The 26,565-nt window shown below is 41.5% G+C and overlaps 1 protein-coding gene across 3 annotated transcripts in view; it reads right to left on the reverse strand.

Moving 5' to 3' along the window:
* Nucleotides 1-21,081, reverse strand: part of actn1 (actinin, alpha 1) — an 89,394-nt gene extending 68,313 nt beyond the window's left edge. The window contains exon 1 of one of the 3 annotated variants that reach the window (XM_050062900.1): nt 20,744-21,081. In XM_050062900.1, the coding sequence (XP_049918857.1) occupies nt 20,744-20,842 (99 nt within the window). In that variant the 5' untranslated portion in view covers nt 20,843-21,081. The remainder of the gene's footprint in view (nt 1-20,743) is intronic. The other 2 variants (XM_050062899.1, XM_050062897.1) reach the window with 2 other exon arrangements.
* Between the last annotated feature and the right edge of the window lie 5,484 nt (nt 21,082-26,565).

The following is a 26,565-nucleotide window of genomic DNA, read 5'->3' on the forward strand; positions in this document are numbered from 1 at the left end:
AGTGTACTCTTCTTCAGCGTTTCCTTTACTTCCTGCATTTTTCCCACATGGAAATTCTGACCAATCAAGAGCAGCTTTCTCACACAAGGCATTTGATCTGGTCCACTTGTAAATGCTGCCGTGAGAACATGAACCAACTCTAGGCAATTATACAACTTTGGAACAAAATTAGACCCTGATTCAGACCAAAGGAGACGACTCTAGGTCTGAAAGCACCCAAACACTCTGAAAGGGACAGTGCTGAACAATGAATGCTTTCACTTTTAATACTTTAAGTATTTGGAGATAATTCTGATGATGACTTCTTTAATTGTGGTCATGCAACTTTACTTCAAGGATCAAAGTCGTTCTTTAATAACTGACAACAAAAGGTCAGGGACTTCCAGCCCAGACGAGAGACATGTCTGCATCAGTGTTATTGCTTCTCTTCTATATTTGGTGAGCCCAAAAACAAATGATGTCCCTGTCCCGACAAATGTCTTACTGAGCTCGAGACCAGTTGATAAGACGATGAAGCACCTCTGATGATCTCACAGCACACAAATTGGATGCAAATCTATGTGCAGATGCTATTCAAATAGAGCCAGGCATCAAAGAGGCCATGCTGAGCGACAAGTCATTGAAAAGCCCAGTGTGAGCGTGTATCTCCCTGCTTCAGCGGCTCAGAGCAGCGAGAGCGTCCCACTGCACAAAGGCCAGTCTGTGGAGACGCCTGTTCTCTGGACTGTACGTGCCCAAACTGAGGCTGCAGCTTGGCTTTATGGTGCTTAAACACACATGACGGACTCTGTGCACACAGGGCACTACAGCTGCAGGGTCAAAATGACTCAGACTCACTATCAACCCAGAGTAGATTTTTTGGTGGATTATATTCATATTTCACATGCTTAAATCAAATTCTAAATAAAAGTATGTTGATTTTAAAGTTGTTTATTAAATGAAAGGCACTGTAAACTCAAATTATCAGTGTATTTCAATAGAACTTTATTAAAAACAGACTGCAGGATCTGCACGAGACAAATGGACAGAGATGAGGACTTTGTTTTTCACTCAACAGGAATAAAGTTGTTATCACAGCGACTCAGCACTCAGTAATTCCTGAGTCATGCCTGAGCTGTCATGTTCTGTGACAACAGTCAGATGCCAATCTAAACAGAGTGATGGGAAGTACAGTGGCCTGTTCGCCCCGAGTCATAACACAGTAGTCCTGAGTCAGCTCCAGCTCGGTCCGCCCGCAGCAGTCGTGTGATGGGAAGTGTGCGGCCCGCTTGTGGTGCTGCTTTGTGCCGGAGCAGCGTTTTTCACTGCTGACTGTCACCTGACTCAGAGAAATGCTGAGCTGGGAGGAGCCACACTGCACCCAAACAAAGGACGCTTTCAACACATCTACACATCAACTGTACTGTATGTGTCCTGTTAAGGCCATTGTATGTATGTGCTGCGCCTCTGTCCGCAGAGCTGCACGGTGTCAGGAGCTCAGACATAACATTTACTGTCATAAACAAATACACGTCCTGTATCTCTGGCAATAAAGGACACCTAAAACATAATTTATGTCCTCTTTTTTTAAGCAAAAATAGCAATACTAGTCAAAGTCCTGCATTCAAATCTTACTTAAGTAAAAGTACATAAGTATTACCATCAAATATACTATATATATTAAATATCAAAAGTATACAGAATCATATTTATTTCTGGATTATAATTATTGATGCACTATATATAGATATACTGCCGGTTAGCTTAAACTATAATAATAATACATCATTTATTAGTTGATTTATATTTAGTATCAATAATCTGAAAAATAACTAGTTACTTATGTAGAATAAATGCGGCTGGGTTGTCTATAGGGCCCGACCGATATGGATTTTTTGGGGCCAATGCCGATTCCGATAATATGGAATAAAAAATTCCGATAACCGATATATCGGCCGATTAAATTTTTAAGTTTTTCAATTTAAAAACCCGAAATACCTGCTTTGATGGCTTAAATATAGTTCAAACACTCGTTACAAAGATATAAATTGAAGGAAGAACATTTTACTATTTTCAAATACTTTTATTATCAGAAATTGTGTGGAACAAGCAGCATTATGAACAATTTGAACACAAAATAAATCAAAAATATGATGTGCAAAAAGGCAATATGTAAGTATGTTTTTGTCTCATCCACAATTCCTGTGACATCATGGCTCTACTGTTTGTGAAATTATCATTTGCCTATATCAGTAAAAAATAAATCAATAAATAAATAAAAGTGCTTGCAGGAGACCTTTGGTAAACAGACTAAGAAAATACAAAATTGTAAATTATTAAAAATCGATAGTGTTTTTGAGTATCACAACAGAGTAGTAGTAATATCACGATACTCAAGTGTGTTGATATGCTTTTTACACCCCAAACTGCAGTGGAGTAAGAAGTACAATATTAGTCAGGACAATTTTCCACATCATGGACAACAAAGTTTCTCACCAACTAACTTCCCAAATGTAAATGAACTGCATTTATAATGTTCTTCATACCAAGCAGCGGTGAAGTGTGGCAAGTTGCACACTATGACGTTTGGTTCTGTGACGAAGTGCAGCCAAACTAAAAGTTGGGGATAGTTGAACTTTTAGTGGGGAATTAAGACCATCAAACACCCACAGCCAATCAGTAAACAGAGTCCTGTGACACCTGTGACATGTTGATCTGTGTTACGAAGAACTTCCTCCTGCAGGAAACACAGATAAATATACCCCCTGGCTGCAGAAAAATGTAATTATAGTGAAGCCGCACTTAGCCACTGCTTGGTTTTTCCCATGTCCCCAAGAAGAGCACCATGGGACCCAGAAAGACTTTTTCCACAGACTTACATTGCGAAAAGACATGTCTGTAAATAAAAGTGTATACATAATTTTGAGCGTCACAACCCCCACAAAATGACTCGTTTCACTATTAGGATTTGGTCCATTCAGTCTGAACACATTTCGAAAGTCTAGAAGAGCCAAAAGATTGAATTATTTTATCCCTATTCAAGGTAGTGACGCACAGCTGTGCTTGACGGCTGTAAGTCTCTAGCGCGCTTGCTCTTCGGGCCCCACGATGCAGAAGATACAGGTAATTTCATACCACAGAAAAAAAGCTTTTTTGGCTCCACTGAGCAACTTTCATAGGAATGAACAGGGCCCTGCCTCCGATGCTGTATCGACGTCTCTTAATACATCCATGGTTTTCTGCATTAGCGACTCAAAGCACTTTACAGCAGAAATCAGCATTCATCCATTCACACACACATTCATGAACTGGTGGCAGAGGCTACCATGCAGGATGCCACCTGCTTATCAGGAGCAATAACCATTACAAAAATGCAAAATTGTTCCACTACACAGAAAATGAAACGTATTCTGTGCGTATGTGTGTGTGTGTGGGCAGGGCAGAGAGACAGGGGGGTGTCTTTTGCTGCTTTGGCCTCAGACCTGTTTCTACGTGGGATCCAAACACACTTCCCAATCATCAGTTCCACATGTGCGTCAAAGAGAGAAGCGGCAGCGTTTTCAGTTCAGCAAATAAACCCGACATGAAAGTCGGTGTCAGGAGAGACGGGCATCAGAAATAGTCCAGGTGATATATGAAGTGAAACCTTGATCACAAGTCAGTGTGAGGTATTCAGCTCGGCTCCAGTGGCCACTTGACTTCCTCCGGCCTCGACATTAAACATCCATTCAGGGCGGCGTATTCATCATCAATAACACTCACTCTGCTCACTGGCTGAGTGGAGTTAAACCGCTTTACAGACATGTCATGGTGTTAGACGTTCCTACTACATGCTGATAAAAAGTAAGCAGGAACTGAAGACGCCAAAAATACACTTGAATTCAAAACACCTGTGTCATGAAATCTGAAGCTTTACAATGCTTGCTTTTGGATATATGTGTACTTTAAGTCACTATGATTACACTTTGGATCAACACCTAAAATCTTGTCACTTTAAAATCTCTGAATCAATGCTTGCAGCTCAGATATGTTACATAGTTCAGACAGGTTTGTGTTGTGTTCGCTGCTGTTTTAATGTGTTGAGAAGCAGTCGACCAATCAGAGCTTCATGGCGGGGACTAAGAATGGGGACGATATTTTCCGACATACCCAGCGATCTACATGAAAGCAGTGACCAAAAAAAACTGGTGACAATCAAGCGTGGATGAGATTAATAAGATCAACAGGTTACATCTGTACAGGCTGTTCTAAGTTACTGAGCAGAAGTTATTAATAATCAGCCTCTTGTTTTTTGCATCATGGAAAAGTTAACTACTACTGCAGCTTCCATGACGGTCGATGCCGAGATCAATCTGTGCGCCCGTTTACAGCAGGTATTAACATGCGTTTGGTGAACCTAAGCAGCCGAGATGCATCGCCTACACACCTTACATTATGGAGTTGTGTCTGTACAGCTCGATATATGACTGTCAGCAGAATTCAACAAGTCTGCTTCCACTCGGCAAAACGAAGGACAGTCACACAGGGCTTCGTCTAACTTGTTGTAAAATGGCCAAGTCATAGAGCGTTAACGCACTGTCACCAAAACCACAACTAAGTCTTGCACTGATGACGTATTTTCCTTTTTACGAGCTTGTCAGGGACACTTCACCGTTTACACTACAAAAAACGTGGTCAAATGCTTCCCACACCACCTCGCCAAGTGGTTTGAGTGATTGGATTACAATATGTCTTTGTAGTTGTTTACACTTGTATTAGCACTGTCCACTTTTGACTGAATCAGCCAAGACTTGTGTTAAAACCAGGTATTAATGGGCTCTTGAACAAAAAACAGTAGGGATGCACAATATTGGATTTTTGCCCGATATATATCAACTTATTTGGCCGATAATTGATACCGATATATCGAGTCTCATGTCTCAAGTACTGACTTAAACAGAGGTGTTTCCTCTCAATCATGTATGTATTTTTCTGCAGAGACTCTGCCCTCTGCCTGCACTCTCTTATTTTCTTATTTCCTGTGTTCGGGATGTGTATAGGCGTGTACCTCCAAAGCACTCAGGTGAGGTTGGAGCTTTATTAGGAGGTAGCAACCAGGTGCTAGGCTGTAAGCAGCAAGCATCCAAGAGATGCAGCACCAAAAAACAGAAACAGAGCGAAGCAAGACACCAAACGAGAGTGAATCTAGGTTTAGCTTTTACTCTCACTTTCGCTGACAAGTGTATTTACAGATAGTACCTGACAATCCTGAATAGCATGACTTTAAAATCCGTCTGACTCAGCCCGGCAGATGATTGAACAATCAAACTTTATGTTTATGTTGCAGTAAATAATGAGAGAGTTTTTACTTCTTTTCTCCTGAAAGAAAAACGACCTCAGCTGAACTGTTTCCTGTGGGAAACCCTTTGCTGGGACAGTTTTGGGGAAGTGTTATTAATTCATGCTGACAGATTCCTATATAGACTACGCTGCAGGGTATCTAAGGTCCGCAGAAACAGCTTCACCCACATACGACCTGAGAATATGACTGACAGCTGTAACATCAGTAACATAACATTAGGTTTTGAAAGGGAAAGTGGATTCTCTGCAGGGCAAAGAAAACTCTTGTGGGCATCTGTGTTTCTTCTCTGGCTTTTCTGGGCTGGATCGGCCGAAGGTCACAGAGGTTGTAATTACGACGGGCAAGAGGAGGAAGCACTGGTTCACAGCACAGTCAGAGAGAAATGAAAATGAAGAAGAGGACCATGAGAACAGTTGAAGGGGACAGGAACACACATCTGTCCTCTGCAGAGCTCGTCACAGCCTTTCTAAGTAACCACAGCGACATGAGCTGCACCATCAGCGGCTCTGAGTGTCTGTGCTGCTGTGCTGCCTCCATCCACCAGCTGCAGCACCTGCCAGCACTTCACACAGCTCAAACCACTCGGCTGCCCCGCCGCTCTGCCAAGGGCCCTCCACAACACACCGACAAGCAGCAGGCCGACTCTCCCCTTGTGCTGGGTGACCAGGGGTGGGGCTGTCGAGGGGCGGTGTCTGTTACAACTTGTAATGAGATCTGCTGTGAGCACTTCACAGCGGCTGCTGTTGTTTACTGTCGCACATCAAGTGACGTCGGGAGCGTGCAGACTAATCCTGCAGCGGGAAACAAAGACAGAAAGTAGCGCAGGGTAGAAGAAATATCGGTCAGCTTTTGTTCCCGCTGCAGAATGTAATTGTGCAGACTGTATCACAAACAGCACAGAGTCATCGGGGCGTGAGGCAACTGGCCTGCGGGGAGTCCACTCCAACTGATCGTGAGCGGCCACGGATCAGACGATCAATAAGCTGCCAGTGATTGAAATTCAGACGTTCAATATTTGTCCCACTTTAGAAAAGTGGAAGAGTGCAGCAGAACAAATAGCCCCTGGCCTCGGATTTCATCAGAACACTCTCTTCCCGGGGACTCACTAACACAGATTGATGGATTGATTTATCTCTAACATTACCATCTTTCTAGGTCCACAACAACATTTGCTTTATCTCCTCCGCATCAGCTGCAGCTTTACTCGCCGCACTTATTGCCCTGCCCGTAACATTGGCCACCGAGGAAGGCTGATTCACCACACTGAATTGAGCTCCCTCTGAATTAGACTTAATTGCCTAATGTGTAAATAAACCCCCAAGAAACATCCTGTCCTGTCGTTCAAATGCTGCAATTGCCTATTTATTACACACAGAGCAAATAATGGCGACGCACCACACTGTGCGCAGTGGAAGACAGGCCTCCTGATAAGGCTGGAGGGAGATTTCAACACGCCGAAGCGAGGAGAAACTTTCCTTACATCAGTCGCCACCCACTCAGTCACATCGGGCAGACGGGAAGAGATGGAGGGAAGAGAAGGAAGCAAAGGTGAGAGAAACTGAGGGAGGAAGGAAAAGTAAAAGCTGATGCATCAAACTTTTTATGGGGAGTTGCTGAATAACACTTTTTTTAAAATACAGATCTTAATTTTCTTCACAGTATCACTGATTTACTGAACATCATAGTGTTGTAGCTCCACTTAGTTCTTGTCATTAAAGCTGCTGCAGTTTTAGACTCCCATAGTCGACTGCACTCGTCCAGGAAAAAGAACACTGTGTCACATGGGAAGTGATGCGTTGATAAGTTTCCGGCAGAGGCAGCAGCGGCTGATTTTGGATAAACAGCAGAAGAAGAGCTGGGTGGTTAATGTGAGCACAGCGGCGAATGCCATGGCTGAGCACAGAAAAGAAGAGTCAAACTTCACAGGAAGGAAATCAAGAAAGTTTTAATTTTGATCTCTCAGGTTTCCACTTTGAAAAGCCTTCGCTTGCTGATGACGGGCAGGAAATACCTCTAAACGACGGCTGACTGCTTGTTAAAACTTAATGTCTTGTTTTCCATTTCCTCCTATGTTAAATGAACAGTCAAAGTGTGTTCATTGAATACACGGCTACAACCAAGTGGCAAACTCAGGGGCTAAAATGAAGCCAACGCATGTGTGCCGAATGACCACTTGAGACTGTCTCAAAAAACAAAATAATCTCCAACGTTAACGGCCTTATGTTTAAATGATTTTTGTCTCTACAGCTAACTTCTCCCGTCATGACACCTGTACAAGGGTTGGGTTTCTATATAACTGACCAAGTTAAATGTTAATGTTAATTAAGGTTTTAAGTTGTGCATTGTCTTCCATTGCATCACCACAGTCTATGAGTCAGATCCACCCCTCGCCCATCCACAGCTCCACCCTCTCTTCCAAACATAATCATTTCTGGTTCCAGAAAAACAAGATGGTTTCAGCCAAAATGCCAAACTGGAGGCTTCAAAGAGGGAATCCACAAACCAGTGGGTGACGTCACGGTGGCTACGTCCATTATTTATACAGTCTATGGTTACAACCAGCAGCTGGATAGCTTAGCTTAGCATTAAGACTGGAAATGGGGAAACAAAAGTGAGTCTTCTGTCCACTGCTCAACCAACCAACAGAAATGCAGTATGAAATGACACACTGGCACTAAACCCAAACGAACAGACGGAGAGCAGCTCGCCATGGAGGCAAAACGCGCTGTAAGAAATGTGTGGGATTCCAGCAGAGAGGAAAACCTTGTGGAGTTGTGGCAGCAGAAGCCTTGCCTGTATGATGTGTCCTCCAGCTCTTACCATTACCAATGCATACAGGGAAATAGTGGCGGAGTTACAGCTGCCAGGTGAGCAACCACGCAAACACACTGCAGTATATAGTGCCCACAAAACTTCAGGTTATTTAATAATTTTACCCTCTATTATGCTTCACAGCTGGAGAAGTAACCCATGCAGCATCCTTGAGCACTCAGTGTGGGAAGATCTTGCATCGTACGTCGTAGCGTTGACTTTTAATTATGAGCAAAACTTCATAATGTTAACATAACATGAAATTCTAATGCTGTTGGAATCAAAAATATTGTCAACGCGATTTTCATTCCAATCAAAATTTGTCCGATTCAAGAGTCCAACTGCATTCTTACGTCACATTGACATCCAGTGCCAGCTGGGTGAGCAGGTGCTGAGTGTAGCGTTATAGCGAACAGATGTATATGAGCGAACTATCGATCCTCTCATTTAAACCTCCGCCAGAAATCCCTTAACTCTCCACTTTGACTTTAAATACAGGGATGTGATGTTTGGGAACTTTACTTTTCTGTTGAGTACTTAATAAAGGGAGGTAACTACCTTAATATCTAAGAGTAATTGATTACATTTTTCCTGTAACTTGCCGAACGATGTTAATGACAGGGTAAACATGCTGCAGGAGGGAAACACCCAGAAAGAGCCATGTGATCGCTCAGTGATGATGAATTATTGACTGCTGCTTGACAACGTGACAAAGGATGGCCTCCTGAACACGCTCTCTTTGTGCACAGACATGAAAGCTCCTCTGTCTGAACCTCTTCTTCCACTCACTGCCTCCCTCCTCCTCCTCCTCCCTCCCTCTCGTCTCCTTTCTCCTCCTCGGAGCTCCACCCACACAGCTACTGAATGGAAAGGTGTGCCTGCTGCCTGCTTTTACCAGCGTATCTATTTACTCAAAGCTGCTTTCACTTACATGAGACGCACCACAGCTGCTCCTGTGAGGAGGCTTACAGCTAATACACTCACATGTTCATAGACCCTCCGAGTACAGTGCGAGCCCCCCTCAGCTTCAAAGAGAAGCTCTGCAGCGAGTGCATGCACTTGAGAATGCATGTGGTTTGATTAATAGCATTAGCGCAGGAAAGACCTGGCTACATCCTTCCCATGTGGTGCAGGAAAATTCCTTGGAAACATGCAGACAGATCGCCTATAAACCCCCTCTAGGGTCGTATGGTATTGAAGACATGTGACTATAAGTGCGTAGTGGTTCCAGACGTGTTGGAGCATTGAGCAGGGTTTTACTCTGCACTCTCTGCTCCACAGGAAATGCACCTTGACCCCAAATCCCATGGTGGATGTGGAATCCAAAAGAGCTCCGTCTGGGGTCTCAAATCTGCCACCGAGCTGCAAATGTAAAACTCCAGTCAGCGCAGGACGAATTGTCCATTATGAAACGATGATGCAAAGCAGTCAAACATGTCCAAGCCCCAGAAAAAAAGTGGTTAAAATTCATTGCACAATTGGCCTTGAAACTGTTTTAATGACCTGTAACCGAGAGCTTGGAGCTGATTTCTGTATACGTTTCTAAATTTGGAGCCTGAGCCTGAGAAAATAAGCTGTGCAAGAATTTGCATCAGGGCCCTGGCATTTGGGAGCTGTTCAGATAAGAGCCTGGTAATTGCTCACATTTGACTTTTCAAACAGTGAATTCTAAAAAACCCAGATGCCTTGTGCGGCTTGATGAGGAAGAATTAGCGTTCACCTTCCTGAAACAAATAAAGAGGAAACTGTTCAGGGACGAGGGCTGCAACATAAGCATGAAAATGTTTTCCAGACCGAGAAAGGATGAGGAGTTCAACCTTCTCTCTTCAGGCACAAAGAGCTGGGCTCTGCTTTCTTAATCACTGGCACTGAAACGGGTATTTAGGCCGATAAAGTTGAGATGCAGTTCACATGAGTACAAGACTGAAAAGTTGTGTCATAAACTTAAAATTAAATATTGACTTTCTGAAGCTGGAAAACAACCTGTCAGTATTCTAGGAAGCAAAATTTATTTTCAAGGAATTCTCCAGATGGAAAATTATAACCAGTCCCATAAATGTTGGTAAATCTGGGATGGGGCTTGTTAGATTTTACTTTTTTAATACTATTACGTCATCATGATTGTATAACGTTTGATTCATTTTCTAGAAGACGAAATACTACTGCACGTGGGTGTATTTTTTGCATGCCTTTTTATCCATCTGATAAAGATCGTTATGCACAAAAATCTTGCACACTGAGTCCGATGGGTTTTATTCTTCTATTGGGTGCAAAAATTTGCAATACAAGACAAAATGGAGCCGTGAAGCAGTTGGTAGTCCTTTAAATTTTTTGAAAGTATAAAAAGAAAACACTGGGTCCATCCAATCCTGAGTTTTACCTGCTGATTAGCGCAGGATTATACAGACTGTTTCCAGGTGACTATTTTAGGATATCATTAGTTCAGTTTGATACACTTTTAGCAATACTGGAATCACACATTAAAATCCTGCCTACTAATTAGCACTAAAAAGTAATAATACGGCTAAATGCTTCAAAATGCTTCAAAGCTTCGATCACTGCCAAGGTAACTTGTCCGAACAAGTATTCAAATCCCCCATTTTTCTATGACATTATCCGAAAAATCCCAAACAGCCCATAAATTAAGAAACAGTAATCCAACATTAATTATTATGTATTCTTGTGATAGGCCTAGTTTAGTGACTATGACAGTTTGACCAACCGTGAAAAGGTTAGGTTGTGTTCATACCAAACAAGATGTAAATTTTCGCGTTTGAATGCTAGAATATTTTGTGTTGATTCGTGTCATATGTGCGTGAAATCGCTGAATCGATGAATAAACTTCGACTGTCAGTACGTCCTTGGTGGATCTCAATGCTGATTGGCTATCGTGGCACGAATCAGTTGCTTAAGTTCAGATTTCTCATCTCTCATGAAATCGTGCTTCTCACTTCATTCGCACCATTTAATTCGTGTCATTCACACAGCGTCCATCGTGCCACCCGGTGGGAATTCGCATCTAATCGCGTCTTCACATTGACTTTGCATGTACTTAACTCGCGCAAATTGTTTTACTTGCAAGCAGTGTGAACACAACATTACAGATACGCTGGCATGATGTCCAAAAAGTCAAGCTTCTGGAATAGTTTCAAAATTTACAAAGATGTCCCCTGAAATTTCAAGTACCACATATGCCAAAGGAAACTGTCATATCACAAATCTACAACCAGCCAAGCAAATCTCTTGAAAACTACAACAGCTTAGCTCATTCTTTTTTCTAGCTTACACTGCTAACGCTACGGGGACCTGCATGCTAATTGTCATGTTGTTTGCAATGACGAAAAACTAATGGTGCGTGTCTCGTTACTGCATATTGAATGTACCAAATTTCATGGCAATCCATTTAATAGTTAGTCAAAAGATCACCAAAGTCATTAGGATTCATCCTTTGGGGACCATGAATGTCTGGACAAAATTTCTTGACAACCCATCCAATAGTTACTGAGATATTTGTGCTACCACCCGTCTTTGCCATCTACAGAGCCAAACCTCTAACATGGCTAAAATCTAATCAGCTGTTAACACAGTGGAAAAACCTGCTCCTTTCACCACATGTGAAGTAAAACAACTCTCTAAAGGATCGATCTGCGGGAGCTGTCTGTCCCATTGACTTTTCTTAAGTAAACAGTGCCACCACTTCTCCAACAGGAGCCTCAGTGCACCTCAGCGGAGAACAAAAGCCCTCTCTGAGACGAGGAGTCGGGTTATGTAAGAGTCATTAGACTCAGGTCAGTATCTTCTGACACACCATACATCAAGCCGAGAGCTTCGGGCTATAAAGAGTAGATGGTTCCCTCCCGACTGAAAGCTCCTCATTAGCGGCACGTAACAAGATGTTTCGGTTAATTATGAAACGTACTCGATCAAACCCCAGCCGTGTTCACGCAGGATTGAATTACTGACAGTAGGAAAAGGAGAAGGGAGGAAGGATGAGGAGAAAAGTGAGCTCGTGTCAGGTTTGAATTTCAACTGAGACGATTGGAGAAAAGAAAAAGCCTTTAAAAGTTGGGAGTCACCCAGAAATTTAAATGCTTTCAATAGAAACTGTTTCATTTTATTCACCAAAGTGGAATTATATTGATTTCAACAATCATTTGCAACAATATTAATGCTAAAACATACTTATTCATGATTAATTTTTCACATAAACCTGCAAAGCTCCAGTTTAAGCAGCCATTACATTAGAGTTTTGATGATTAACTCTTGGTTATGAGCTCATCCTTAATTAATCACGTTTAAATAATCAGATTTTGTCAGTTTAATTCATTTTTAGAAAGCTGGCATAAGTTCATAACAATATAAACTAGATGTTGATTCAAGACAAGACGATCCTGCGTTTAAAACGACGGACCTCCACCTCTAATCGCACCCCACTGCCTGAGCCGAGAGCATAAAGCTTCCTGGGACGTGTGGATGGCTGGATGCTCCTGGGCCCTCTCAGCCGGGGTGTCAGCCAGTGACCCCATCAATCAGGACAAACGAGACAGCGGCCCCAGAGCGTGACCGGGTCGGGAGGACCGGTTCGCCGGGTAGCTCCTGTTGGGATTTATAGCCCGGCTGTGTTAACCACGACAGCGAGCGGACGCAGGATTATCAGCGCCCGAGAGTATTCCAGACCTCTATTAAGATATCTTTCAATTTTCTATCTTCTGACTGTTTCACAGAGAACAGCAGACGCCCGGACGGATGACTAAGTGACTGAGAAATGAATACTGAGTCGTCTCCCGCCAAGTAGCAGACAGAGGGTTTCTCATTTCCCTGAAGCATCTTTGAATCAGACACAGGAGGCATCGGAGACACGAGGTCATGTTCTCATCTCTCTTTAAAGACATAATATGACTTATTTTAAAAATGTGCTCATTCACACTCACACTGCTGAGAGTTAGACTTCATCTGTCTGTTGGATATAAGGTTAGGGACAGCAGCTGGTTAGCTTAGCTTAGCATAAAGACTGGAAACAGAGGGAGACACCTAGCCTGGCTCTGACCGAAGGTAAAAAGGTCTGCCTATCAGCAGCTCTAAAGCGAACTAATCATAATTTTTGTTTACTGTAATCTGTAGAAATACAGACATGGTTTTAATGTGCCGTTTCATGATTTGCATTAGCAGAGACCTCCATTAGAGCTTTAGAGGTACTTCAGTTTATATGCTAAGCTAAGCTCAGCATCTCCTGTCTGTAGCTTTGTATTTAGCGAACAAAACTACTTGGTTAGGGTTCTAAAAAATTGTGGCTGACATTAGTCACATCAGGCAATTTACATGACCAATGAAAGACTTGACAAAATAACTCAGTGTTGACTTTTAGTTTCACACGAACTGAACCAGACTGCTTGGTGGAAACAAGGTTTATGCAAAGCTATGCTAACCATGTCCTGTCTGTAGCTTTGCATTTAGTGAACAAAACGACTTGGTAAGGGTTCAAAAAAACTTAAGCTGATGTTTGTCACATCAGGCAATTTACGTGACTAATTACTGACTTGACAAAATAACTTAACGTTGACTTTTTGTTTCACACGAGACACAAACACTGGTCTCCTGGGTTAAAGTCCTGTGGTTGTCGGACCATACCCACTATGGGCTTGCGTGCTCTTTATACAACGTCCATTGCCCTAAACATCTCATTACTACACAGATGGATTCACACTAGAGTTAGTTGAAAGCCTGGTGCGTATCAAAAGATGCGTTTCCATCAAACATTTTCAATATAGCACCCTTACAACCACTAAATGACCCGTACAGACATGTACTGTAGTTAAACCCTAGATCTGTTTTGTTTTGTGTGTCCACCGCAGACAGTACTCTTAAATGTAGGCGGGGTTGTTACTAAGGAGAAATCTGGACCAGTTGGGAACCACTGCTTTATACAATGTTCGGTGCTCTGAACGTCCAATAATGACACGTAAGGGTTTAGATTGGGGTTGATAGCCTGGTGTGTCTCATACAGACGATCATATTTTGACGCCCTGGGAGAGAGACTTAGCTGAAACATGAGAGTGGTGTTGATCTTGTCATCTAACTATCTGCAAGAAATCGATTAAACTTATTTCCCAAAATGTCCAACTGTTGCTTTTATGTCTAAAAGAACAGAAAAGACGTGTGTGCCCGTTTTTAAGAAGCAATGTTGGAGACAGTATTTTGTCGGCCAAAGATTAGTTTTATCTGAGCAAGCTGGGTTTACTCTGCTGCTCAAGGCCACGTTACAGGCTCTGAAAACAGACTATCTGAGTCCTTTTCTCACTGTGAGTTATGGGCGCCTTCAGGAACATTAACTCCTCAGCATAACTTAGAAGCAGCTCTCGTCACGTGAGAAGTTTTCAGGATATTTTGTTTTCTAATGATGCCAGGCATCTGATGAAGCTGAGTTTTCACTTCTAAACCCATAATAAACAATAGCTGAGGAGGTCTTTCCAAACTTTAACGTTCATTGCTGCACAGTTTGAAAAGAATATGTGATGTTAAATAGAAATATCTGAAAATCTTCTAGGGATTTTCAGCGTTTGAGGGAAGAGAACGTGCTACTGTTGCGTCATCCTCTTCCCAACTTCTGATCTGAACTAATGACCTGCAGATGACTCCAATACTTCTCTCATAAAATCATGTACCAAATTTAATTTAAGTGACTCAAACTAAAAATACATATTATAACTGCATGTGACTTTAATCAGGGGCTCAGTGTCAGGCTGCAGGATGGAAAGCATCACATGACACAGAGTTTACGTGGAGTAAAAAGAAGAAGTGCCTCTCTTCAGCGCGCTCATGTTTTATGTAGTGAAAAGAAGCAACATTTCAGCACATAACGCCTTTATCAGGGTGGAGAGCAGAGCCACCTGCCACACACAGACGGGAATTCACTGTTTCCACATTCCCTGCTTTGTCACCGCCACCGCCACCGCCGGTCTGTGATGCTCTCCTTCTTTTGTTAAAAACAGGGCTGCGAAAGGTGCATCATGGGAACAGAGGAATCTGATGACAGGAAGCATTTTGCGAGGTGGCCAGAGCTGACATTACACATCCTATTATGCAATTTAGCAAACAGCTGCTGTCTTCGTACTAGAACTGAAACGTCACGCAGTCATTCATGCGTTGAGTCAGTTTCCTGAAACTCATCAGAAAAAAACTGTAATTTAAAAACATTCCTGAGGCGCAGAAAACAAAAGCAGGTTTGTCCTCCTCCTTCCTGAATATTAATCTGCGTGCAGTTACAGTATCTGTTTCTCAAGAGGCAGAGAAATGTTGTTGTAGTGATGTAGGTCAGGATGCTTGGTGTGGACGCCTGCTGCCAGCGCCGGCCCCGCCCGAGGGAACGCTGATTAAGTCAAAGCGGGGTGTGTAAAGTGGTGACAAGTCTGATGACTGACTCGCTTAGTGGGCACTTCCTGTATATCTGTCACACAAAAAGACAAGTTCCTGCAAAGGCTTCGAGCCTGCAGGGTGGATTAATTGCATCATGCTTCCTAGAAATGTATTGACCAACACTCCTCTGCTGAACACCCAGACCTTGATTGCACTCCGGAAAGGAAAAATCCATGAAACTATTATTTCATAATTTAGCTTTTTTTCCTCAACGTGTCAAAGAAAGACACAGAAATGTGGTACAGTCCATGTCTGTCAGGACTGCGGCTGTAACAGTTATTTTAATGATTAATCAATTAATTGTTAAGTCTATAAAATGTCAAAAAAATCGTGACAAATACTCATCACAATTTCCCACAGGTGACCATCATTCAATGTTACCACCATCTAATGCCATGTAGAAGACTGGCGACAAATGACATCGATATTTTGTTTGTTTTAAGCTGTGTTGTTCAGTCACCAAAATCTATAGGCTCCACAATACGATATTATCACGATACTTGCATCACGATACAATATTATCGCTGTTTTAAATATGTTGTGATATGCTGAATATTGCGATAAAATATGTTGCAATATATTACCTTTTTTTCAACTGTATATTAAGTCCCCAAAGACAAACTTTGTCGACATCTGTTTTATCTCATAAGATGAAGTTTTCAGTGTGTTCATCTCACCTCAGTCATGTTTTTTGTAGCAGTCAAATGTATCTAGTGGACTGAAAAAGCAATGGATAATATTATAGGCTTATTGTAGGCTACCTAAAGTTTAATCTGTATTTGTCATATTAATAATTTAAGCTTTTTTTTAATCTCTTTCTTTAAATCTTATAGGATGCAGAGAAGGTTAGGTTGGCATGTTGATCTTGAGTATAACCAGCTGACTTTTATTTTTTATTTTATTAATATTCATTTACTTGTGTCTATGTTGGTTATTCAATTATTTTTCTTTATTTTATTTTTCTTTATTATTTATCATTTATTTGCTCTTATGAACTGGAGTGGGATTGTTGGAGGTTGGGGGTAAAAGGGTTAATATTTCTGTTTAAAAACTGCTGTATCATCATATATGCAAATTGCTGAATAAAATTTGGTTACAAAAAAAAAACATCGATAGGATATTGCTACAGAAAAATATCGTGATACTACGCAGTATCGATTTTTAACACCACCTCCACCAACCAACAGTCCAAAACCCACAGAGTCCTCATTTACCATCATGAACGTCAAAGAAAAGCAGCAAATTATCTTTTCTGTGTGACATTTGTGCGTGAAAAATAACTAAAACCAATCAACTTTTTCAAAACCATCCTTTGGAAATGGACAAAAATAGAAAATTAGTCCATACAAATTAGATATTCTTTATTGCAACCTTACTTTTTTTTATATGTCTTCATGTTTATTTATTTTCATACTAAGGATATGTTAACACTGTATTTCAAAAATAAAAAAGAAAGATAAACAAATATATATTTCGTGCTGATAATTTTCTTTCAGTCAACTATACGTGCAGCTCTACACAGACCTGATCAATCTGATACTCAGACCTGAACCAAGACAAAACCTTTTTTGGCAAAAGTTGAACATGAGCGTGTTGAGGGATGAGTCTTATCTGTGACCTGACGTGTACAGTCTGAGCAGGGGAATGTGGGTGTGTGTTGGGAGTGTTTGGGAACACAGAGGTTGGGGTGTGGGACGAGATGGGAAGTGGGAGGCGGGAGGTTTCCAGGCAGGGCCTGATCGAAGGTGCTGCAGCAGCTTATATCCTTATAAGGACAAACCTGGACAAATTAGCTCCAGCAGTTAACACCTGAACTCCACCTTCCAGCTATGAAAGCAGAGACGCTCACAGACCCAAAAACAGATGAGGTGTGTTTGTTTGTTTAACATTTGTCGGATGAAATAAATCAGACAAATATATAAACTACCTCCAGTGTTGTTTAAGTGAGAAATATGTGGGAGCTGTCGCTTTAAGTAACATCTGGCACGGTGGACCTGAGACACCTGGATCTGCAGAGACATTAAGATTCCAAGATAAGAGGATGCAGCGCCCTGATACCTGGGGTCAGGTTAAGACTTGCATCGGACTCAAAATATTTTAAGCACTCTCTGACATGCTGTGAGAGTGTGCGTCAAAGTGGATTGCAAAATAGCGCCAAAAAAAAAAGTCCTCACCTGCGCAACATGAACATGAACATGTACTCCTTTGCTGATTTTATGTATTTTTGACTTTTAAAGTCGAGTTTGACAGACTTTACTAGTTTGGCAGTTTCGGTTGTCTCTGGTGGTTAAATATTTGCTGTCCCATTATCGTTTTTTGACAAACAAATGAGCTGTTTTAAAGGGAGACTTTGTTTATTTTTACCTGTACACTATTTTCCCATGAGTTTGTCTCTAAATGACTAATGGGAACAACAGGGTCCAGTATTGAGCAAGAGGGCTGCGACAGAAGCCACAAACAGGCTGCAATGTAACCACTTGGGGCATTTGTGCACCACCAATTTACGTCCACTTAAAGTGCTTGTTTTTGCCACTGTCAGGCTCAGATTGTTATTCTAAGTGTCTGACAACATTATGGAAGGATCCCTACAGAGACAGACCTTATTGTAAAAGAGTAAGACCCTTTTTGTTTAACCAGAAACACCCTCAATATCGCCATCTTCACACCAACCAGACTCCATTCAAATAATCAGCAATTTTAGGGTGTATAGAGCCAGCATGTTTTCACATCTAAACTGATGAATTATGGGTTTATTTCAACCACACCAGAGTTGGTGATTGTTGGAACAGTGGAAAGATGAACCAATTCAGCTTTTGTGAGTTTTATTTTGTTTCTGATGACTTTAAATGAAGTGTGTTTTACAGTGATAAAATTACTGTTTTTTTAAATGGAGTTTGGTGGGTTTGACGATAGCGATTTTGTGTTGGTTTCTGGTTAAACCAGGGGTACGCAACCTGCGTCTCCGGAGCCACATGTGGCCCTTTAGCTCCTCTACAGTGGCTCCCTATGGGTTTGTCAATAAAAAAAATAAAAATAAATAAATAAATAAAGAAAGGAAATAAGCAACACATTCTCACTCCGACCTTGTCACATATTGACGTTTTGGTCATGGACTTTCAACGTCCACATACAATGTGCATTGTCTTCTTTCAAAATACACTCCCGTTGTCACAGGAAATTTACCGTTTACATACAGTCTCTTGGATCCTTCCATAATGTTGTCAGACACTTATAATAACAATCTGAGTCTGTCAGTGGCAAAAACAAGCACTTTTATTGAATGTAAAATTACGTTGCTCAATTGCCCCAAGTGGTTACATTGCAGCCTGTTTTACCACTGCTGGCCGCAGCTCTCTCGCTCAGTACTGGACAAGTTTCAAAAATTGTTGTTCCCATTAGTGCTTAGACACAAAAACAAGAAAAAAGTGAGGTCACTTTTTTCTTGGTTGGAAAAAAGTGAGGTCACCCTTTAAGGTCATAGATGAGTAAAGCAACACCGTGAAGGTTCTGACACTGAACCAATCAAACTCTATCTGGAAGGCTGACGAAACACCTCCAAGATTCTGGTTGATTCAATTAAAAACTAAACATGTCAGAATGTTTGTCCTGACGGGAAACCATCTGCAAACACAAAACTCTTCTAGGTTATCTGACCATCAGCAGCAGGGCTGATTGCTGAAGCCTGGAGGGACTTTGGGGAGGTGTGTGTTAGCGTGTGTACACATGCATGTAGATGACTGTGTAACTACATTCGCCCTGTGGCTGTGGGGGGGCCGCTGTCTTCCCTCTCGTCCTGTGATTGTGTGCTCGTCTGGTCAGATCTCACCATAACCACTTATCAGTATCACTCTCAGTGGAGAGGAGCAGATGAATAAAACATTCCCGCTCTCTGCAGGATGATTACATCAATGAGGGTCATGCAGGCGCAGAATTGTGGGGGTCATGATGGGAGTGTGATCCAGACTGAAGGTGTTACTGCTCCTTCATGTGCACACTGAGAAGTTTCAGGCACCAGCAGCAGGAGATGCTGTCCAGCCCTGTCCTCTGTCCACACCTGACTCCAGCCCTGCATTCCTTCCCTTTATTTCCTCTAATTCGCCCTCGACCGGTAGCAGCCTGTCGATGACATAATCCAGGAAACTAGAAGCTGAGAGCTCGCAGTGCAAGAAAGAAACTTGGGGAAAAAGTTTTCCAACGGCAGCGAGAGGGGCCGATTATTACCATTTTTGGGCACGCTTGCTCCCATGCAAGCCCAGCCCAAACCGCAGCGCTTACTCAGATTCCACAGCGCTTTTCTTCCCCGTTTTTCAAAGCGGAGGAAAAAGTCTGGGGAGCAGAGAGAAAGAGTAACACCCCTTCTCGAAACAGGCCATTCATACTCTGTAAAGGGCAGCAGCTGTTCGACGCGTGGAGGTGATTTTGGGCTTGTTAAAGACAATATATGGGTGTCTTACAGCCCTTTATTACAGAGATTACCACTGTGCGCGCCGGGTTATGGAGCTCATATTCATCCAGAGGGTTGAAGTAAATCGGAAGTGTACTCTCACATGCTCTGGTGACTAATCTAACTCCCAGACTGTGCTCATGACACAGGAAACAACTTGTAGCACATGTAGAAATCTATGTATTTGCGCCAATCCGTGCGTAAATGCGCCAAAGCAGCCAAATAAATTAGGTCCCCCCCCTCCTCCTCCTCCTCCTCCTCACACACCCAAACACACACTCCATCCCCCGGGTTGCTAAGCATGGCCTAATCCACGTCGCATCATAAACCAGATGACAGGAGGGGCCAGTCACACACACCATATGCACCCAAGCGCATGGCTGACATCTGTTGCGCTGGGAAAGGTGGGCGTCCTGTCCAGTTTCTAATCGTTTCTCCGACCCCGCTCCCCCTCGTCTAACTGCTTCCCTCCTGCTGCAGGATATTTCATAACGCCACACAGGATGCGTGTGAGAGTGCGAGAAAAGTTTTGGAGCACAAGCAGCAGATACAAGTTTGGAAACAGGTGATTACCAGTGATCATTAAAGTGAACCAGTCAGCACCAGACTCCCTGCTGAGATCAATCCGCAGCCAAACTAATCACTTAATGTCTGATAATGATCATATTAATCCGCTGTATTGTTATCACCATCATCAGAAGGAGCAGCCACACTTCCGCACCTTCACACCGGAGGAAAAAGGAAGTCAGGCTCACCTTTCTCTGCTGCTTCTCCCATGCAGGATCCAGGAGCATATCCCGATCCCAGTCATCTTCTTGCTGCATGTAGTCTTGTTCTCCGTCATACTGATCCATGTTACACCTGTGTGTGTGGAGCTGTGTGTATAAATATAGACACGGTTATGTGGTATGTCCCCCGGTCCTCGGCGCGGTGATGTTTCACAGCAGTATCTGAGCTCGCGCTACTCTCCGCCACGCATTCAAGACGGTGTGTGGATGAAATTAACGGTCCACCCCCGGCTTCCCTCTCTGTCTGTCTCTCTCTCTCTGTCTGTCTCCCTGTCCCTCTGTCTGTCTCTCAGCCTCGGCTCTGCCTCTTGTCTCTCTGTGTCGGCTCTAGTTTTCGCCCAGCAGCAGCAGCAGGACGCGGCGGTAGGCAGGTCTAGCTGCGAGGAGCGACAGACGCAAAAACTTTGCTTCAGACAAATTGAATCGATAACCGACCGAGGCTTGTGATTGGACGCCTGAGGGGGCACATGACCCGCCTCCTCGAAGCGGATTGGCTGGCTGGGTTGTCAGTGCGGAGGCTTTATAGCCAAGGTTGACTGCATAGGTTGATCTGTTGGGCTGAGAGGATACTTCACTGGGTACTCACAGCAACACTAATGTAACGCGTTACTAATGTAATCTATAAAACCAGAAACTTTTAAAGAGCTAAACTAACTTCTTCTTCGGTAATATCTTACAGATCTTTCTTCTTTTTTTCCCCCCAACATAAACAGTGTCACCAAGTGTGAGCAAACTAAAGACATTAGTAATTAAATTGAATTAAATTAAATGAAAAAAAAGCATTTTAAAAAATACATAAGAAATATTTATTGGTTGGCACACAGCTATTTTCAGGTCCTTTCAAAGTCAGAAAGAAAAATGTAACAAAGAAAATGTTTCTCTGTGTTCTTCACCTGCACTCATCTGTTCTGTAAAAACACCTGAAAGTTATTTTTTAGTGATGGGACCATGAGGCAGCTGTGGCTGCTCTTCTTCTTCTTCTTCCTCCTCCTGCTCTTCTTCCTCCTCCCACTCTTCTTCTTCTTCTTCCTCCTCCTGCTCTTCTTCCTCATGTTGCTCTTCCTCTTCTTCCTGCTCTTCTTCTCCCTCTTCCTCCTGCTCTTCTTCTTCTTCCTCCTGCTCTTCTTCTTCCTCTTCTTTCTCCTGCTTCCTCTTCTTCCTCCTGCTCTTCTCCTTCTTGCTTTTCTTCTTCCTTTTCCTCTTGCTCCTCTTCTTTTTCCTACTTGTCTTCATCTTGCTCTTCTTCTTCTTCTTCTTCTTCTTCTTCTTATTATTATTATTACTATTATTATAAAACTGTGTTCAACAGTGTTGCTTCTGATTAACAGACAGAGGAATGAGTTACATTTTAATATACGATATGACAGTCTGTGATGAGTGGCGACAGCTGATTGAAGGAATGTTATCACAAAGCTGAATCAAATGTGTCGTGGTAGGCCGGCACATGTGCCAACCAATTGTAATCCCAACAGTTGTGACTATAACTTTATTTTGAGAGATTAAAACTGTGTTGAAAGATTTAAAACAACATTTATATTGTAATTTTTTATTAGTATCGTTTTGAATGGTCGATAGCAACAGTAATTAGACAGTCCTACAGATAAATTGCTTAAAAATTTTGTCTATTTTTAAAAATGGGTAGATATTCTATTAAACATTCATGTTTTCAATTAGACTCAGCTTTGTAACATAAAAGTGATGAATGCATGAATGCGGCACCTTTATCCTGAAATGGGCCACTCTACATGATGAGTAGTCTACTTTTACTTTTGGTACTTTAAGTATATTTTGATGCTTGTAATTTAGTAAGCTACTTATGTATATAAGAGGTAGAGTACTTCTACACAGTCATATTGCTACTTTTACTTAGGTTAAAGATCTGAATACTGACTCCACCTCTGGCAAACACCATAATAAAATATACTCGTATGCAGTCCAGTATTTGTTTAGTAAAAGTAGTGCTGGGATGTGGCTAAACAAGTAAGTATATATTCAAGACAGTACTTATTTCAGTGTTATGCTACTACTGCATTACATTGAGGTAAAAAGTGTAGGCTGCTACATTTGTTTACGGCTGTAGATGGTCAAATTAAGATTTTCCATATAAAGCCATATGATTACTTTGCATTGGTAATCTGAATCTGCAAAGTAATTAGTAACTATGGCTGTAAAAATAAATGTAGTGGAGTAAAAGTGTACAGTAACAGAAAATTAAAATGCTCAAGTAACGTAGAAGTACTTCAAAATTGTACTTAAGTGCAGTAATTGAGTAAATATTTATTTTCCATCAGTGAAGGTAAAACAAATTTCTATGATCGGTGTCATATTTTAGTTTTATGCTATTTATAGTTCACTAAATTTCAGAGGCAAATAATGTACTTAGCCTACTGTACATACTAAGACTTTATAAATAAAACATGTAGACCTAATCAATTTATAATATACTCTTGCTCTCTGTCCAACAAATACCTTTACTTTAATACTTTAAGAACATTTTGCTGTTAATACTTTAATACTTTTCCTATATACATGCCATTATTGAGCTCTTTCATGCTTTGTAAAATACACTGTACAGTATTTGCACTGCACATGCGCACAGCAGACTTAAAGTCATTCAGAAAAGAAAGGTGAGTCACAACGAGACTCCTGTAAACATGTGAAGGGAAGGCAGGTCTGTCTGCCTTGTAAGGTAAACCGGCTCTCTTTCTCTCTGTCACACACACACACACACACACACACACACACTCACACACACAGCAGGAAAGATGCCGACACGGGATAGCCCCGACAGTCAGGAGAAAGTGGAGCTCTTCCATATATGGACAAACTTCCAAGGGTGAATGTTTGGGAAAGTGATGTCACGGACCGGGAGCAGACTGCCAGCTCACCGCCCACCGGTCCCAACGGCAGCCCGCTGGTGATGAAAGTCAACTGTAGAACAAAACCAAAAGTAGCTGACTGCAGCTTGTTAGTAATGGAGTCTGGAGATAATTACACACTTTTTTCCATTAGCTAATGAACCTGCAGTCATTTGAAAAACTCAAGTGATTCATTAACTTTACATTTAAATTAAACAATTGGCTAAAAGTTTATACAATTAAAATACAAATTAAACTACACTTCATTATCTGGGCCAATTAATAACTCCATTTCATTACTGTGTCTTTAAATAATAAATGATTTAATTAGCTTATAAATGGATTTGCAAAATAAATTTGAACCAAGAGTCTACAGCAGCTGTGTGAGGCTGTGCTTAGGCACCACACTGAGCTAGCTTTGAGCTAAATGCTAATGTCAGTAAGTTAAGATACACAGTGAAAACATCATCTGTTCCACATGAAACTCTTGACATGTAAAAATCTACAGATATCCAGCACTACATCATGAAATGTGGCATTAATCTGATCAAGATAAGTAACAAACTAAAGTCTACAGCCCGTGCTAGCAGCTCTTGAGCTAAATGCTAACTAACTGCTAATGTCAGTAAGTTAATGTGCTCACAATGAAAATGTATTTTTAAAAAATGTAGAATTTCCATCCAATGTTAAAAATCTGTAGGAATTTAACATTACATCACAAACAATTGTTTTGTGGTATTAATTTACTAAAAAAAGGTATAAATAAGACTAGAGTCTACAGCCCATGCTAGCAGCTTTGTGGGGCTACTTAGGCAAAGTTTAAAGTTATATGCAAATGTCAGTAAGCTAGAATGCTCACAATAAAAATGTATCAAAAATATTTATAAATTACTTCCAATATTAAAAATCTGTAGGAATTTCACATTGCACCACAAAGAATTGTTTTTGTGGGATTAATCCCACCAAAATAAGTTAAACAAGACTACGAGTCCATGGCTAGCATCTCTGTGAGGCTACTTTAGCATTGATGTTATGAGCTAAATGCAAACGTCAGTAAGCTAGCATGCTCACAAGAAATATGTTGAAAAGAAAAGTAGGCTATTTCAACATTTCTTCCAAAGTTAAAAATCACGTTTTTGAGGTATAAATCCCACTAAAATAGCCTTAGTATAAACAAGACTAGAGTATACAGCCCATAGGCTAGCAGCTCTATGCGCTACTTTGGTAAAGTTGTTTTAAGCTAAATGCTAATGTCGGTAGGCTAGCGTGCTCACAAGAAAAATGTAACAGAGAAAAGTATTTCAAAATTCCTTCCAATGTTAACAATATGTGAATATTTCACGTTACATTACAAAGATTTTTTTGTGGTATTAATCCCACTAAAAAAGTATAAACAAGACTGGAGTGTACAGCCCATGCTACCGGCTCTGTGAGGCTATTTTGCCAAAGATGCTTTGAGCTAAATGCTAATGTCAGTAAGCTAGCATGCTCACAAGAAAAAAAAGTTTTAAAAAAGTTTTACAAATTCCTCCCCATGATAACAATCTGTAGGAATTTAACATTTCATTACAAAGAACTTTTTGTGGTATGAATTCAACCAAAATAAGTATAAACAAGACTAGAGTCTACAGCCCATGCTAGCAAATTTGTGGGGCTACTTTAGCAAACATGTTTTGAGCTAAATGCTAATGTCAGTAAGCTAGCATGCTCAAACAAAATGTATCAAAAAAATAAGTAAAAATTATTTCCAACTCCAGTAGAACTGACACCAAAGTCACGCTCCTCAAACTCTATCACTGACATATGACCTTTTCTTCTTTTTAGTTTCCTTGGTTTTAGGTCTACAGGCAAAATTAAATTTAATTAATAAAATAACATAATCCTGTTCTTAAGCTCGAGACGTCACATCTGTAATTGAAAGCTTGCCTTGCAAACTGGATTTGTGGAGTCTGAAGGAAGTGGGTATTTAGGAGGCGCAGGGGGGGCAATAAAAGAAGCCATCAAGTTGTTTTATAGGAAATGTAGGACTGAGTGGTTTTGGAGCTTGACCATATTAGGCACTAAATGTCAGGATATCTCAATCTCTGCTCCTTCAATTATTCAAATCTGTCTCTTGTGAGTTCCCAAACGTCATGAAGGCACATTAGTAAATAGCTGGAGTATCCCTTTACGGGATGACTAAAGTTTTTACAATTCACTATGGGGGCAACTACCAAATTTCGTGGCAATACATCAAACAGCTGTCGAGACATTTCAATGAAAACCACAAATGAATCTGCTGATGGCACCAAAAAAAGTCAGGGGATCACTGAAGGCAACTGGCTTCATGGACACAATGAATGTCTGTCCAAAATTTTATGGCAATTCATCAAATAGTTGTTGAGATATTTCAGTTGACATCAAAGCGGTGGACCACAGTCCATGTCTGGAGCCATGCCGCTAACGTGGCTAAAGAGGCTTTTAATCGTTACTTTTGTATTTAAATTGCTAATGAGTTTTTCCATTGTGTCACTTGAACATAGAGTCAGAGCACCACACTAAAAACTAAAGAGGTTAGAGCAGCAACAGGAGCTCTAATTGGCCAGCTGACAAAAGAGCCTCTTCCTCTCAACACTGCAAATGATGGCTTATTAAACGCATCAATTAACTCATTATAATTAACCACTGAAATGTGTATAATTATTCTGGTGGCACACTCCAGGCTGCGCAGTTTGGTTTGGGCAGACCGGAGAAAATTTCACCCCGTCCAGCTCGTTGACGTCAACACAATACTATTCAGCAGAATCCCAGAATATCTTGTGAAGAGTCAGTGGTGCAGAGGAGCCCGGGCCTGCTTCTGTCTGAGGCTCACAGGTCATGTGAAGAGCCGGTGCGTTTGGCTCTGTCTGGGCTCTGGCAAGGTCCCAAGGTATTCCAGTCATGTTGGGAGGG

This window comes from Epinephelus moara, chromosome 14 (genome assembly GCF_006386435.1).
Source record: "Epinephelus moara isolate mb chromosome 14, YSFRI_EMoa_1.0, whole genome shotgun sequence".
NCBI lineage: Eukaryota > Metazoa > Chordata > Actinopteri > Perciformes > Serranidae > Epinephelus > Epinephelus moara.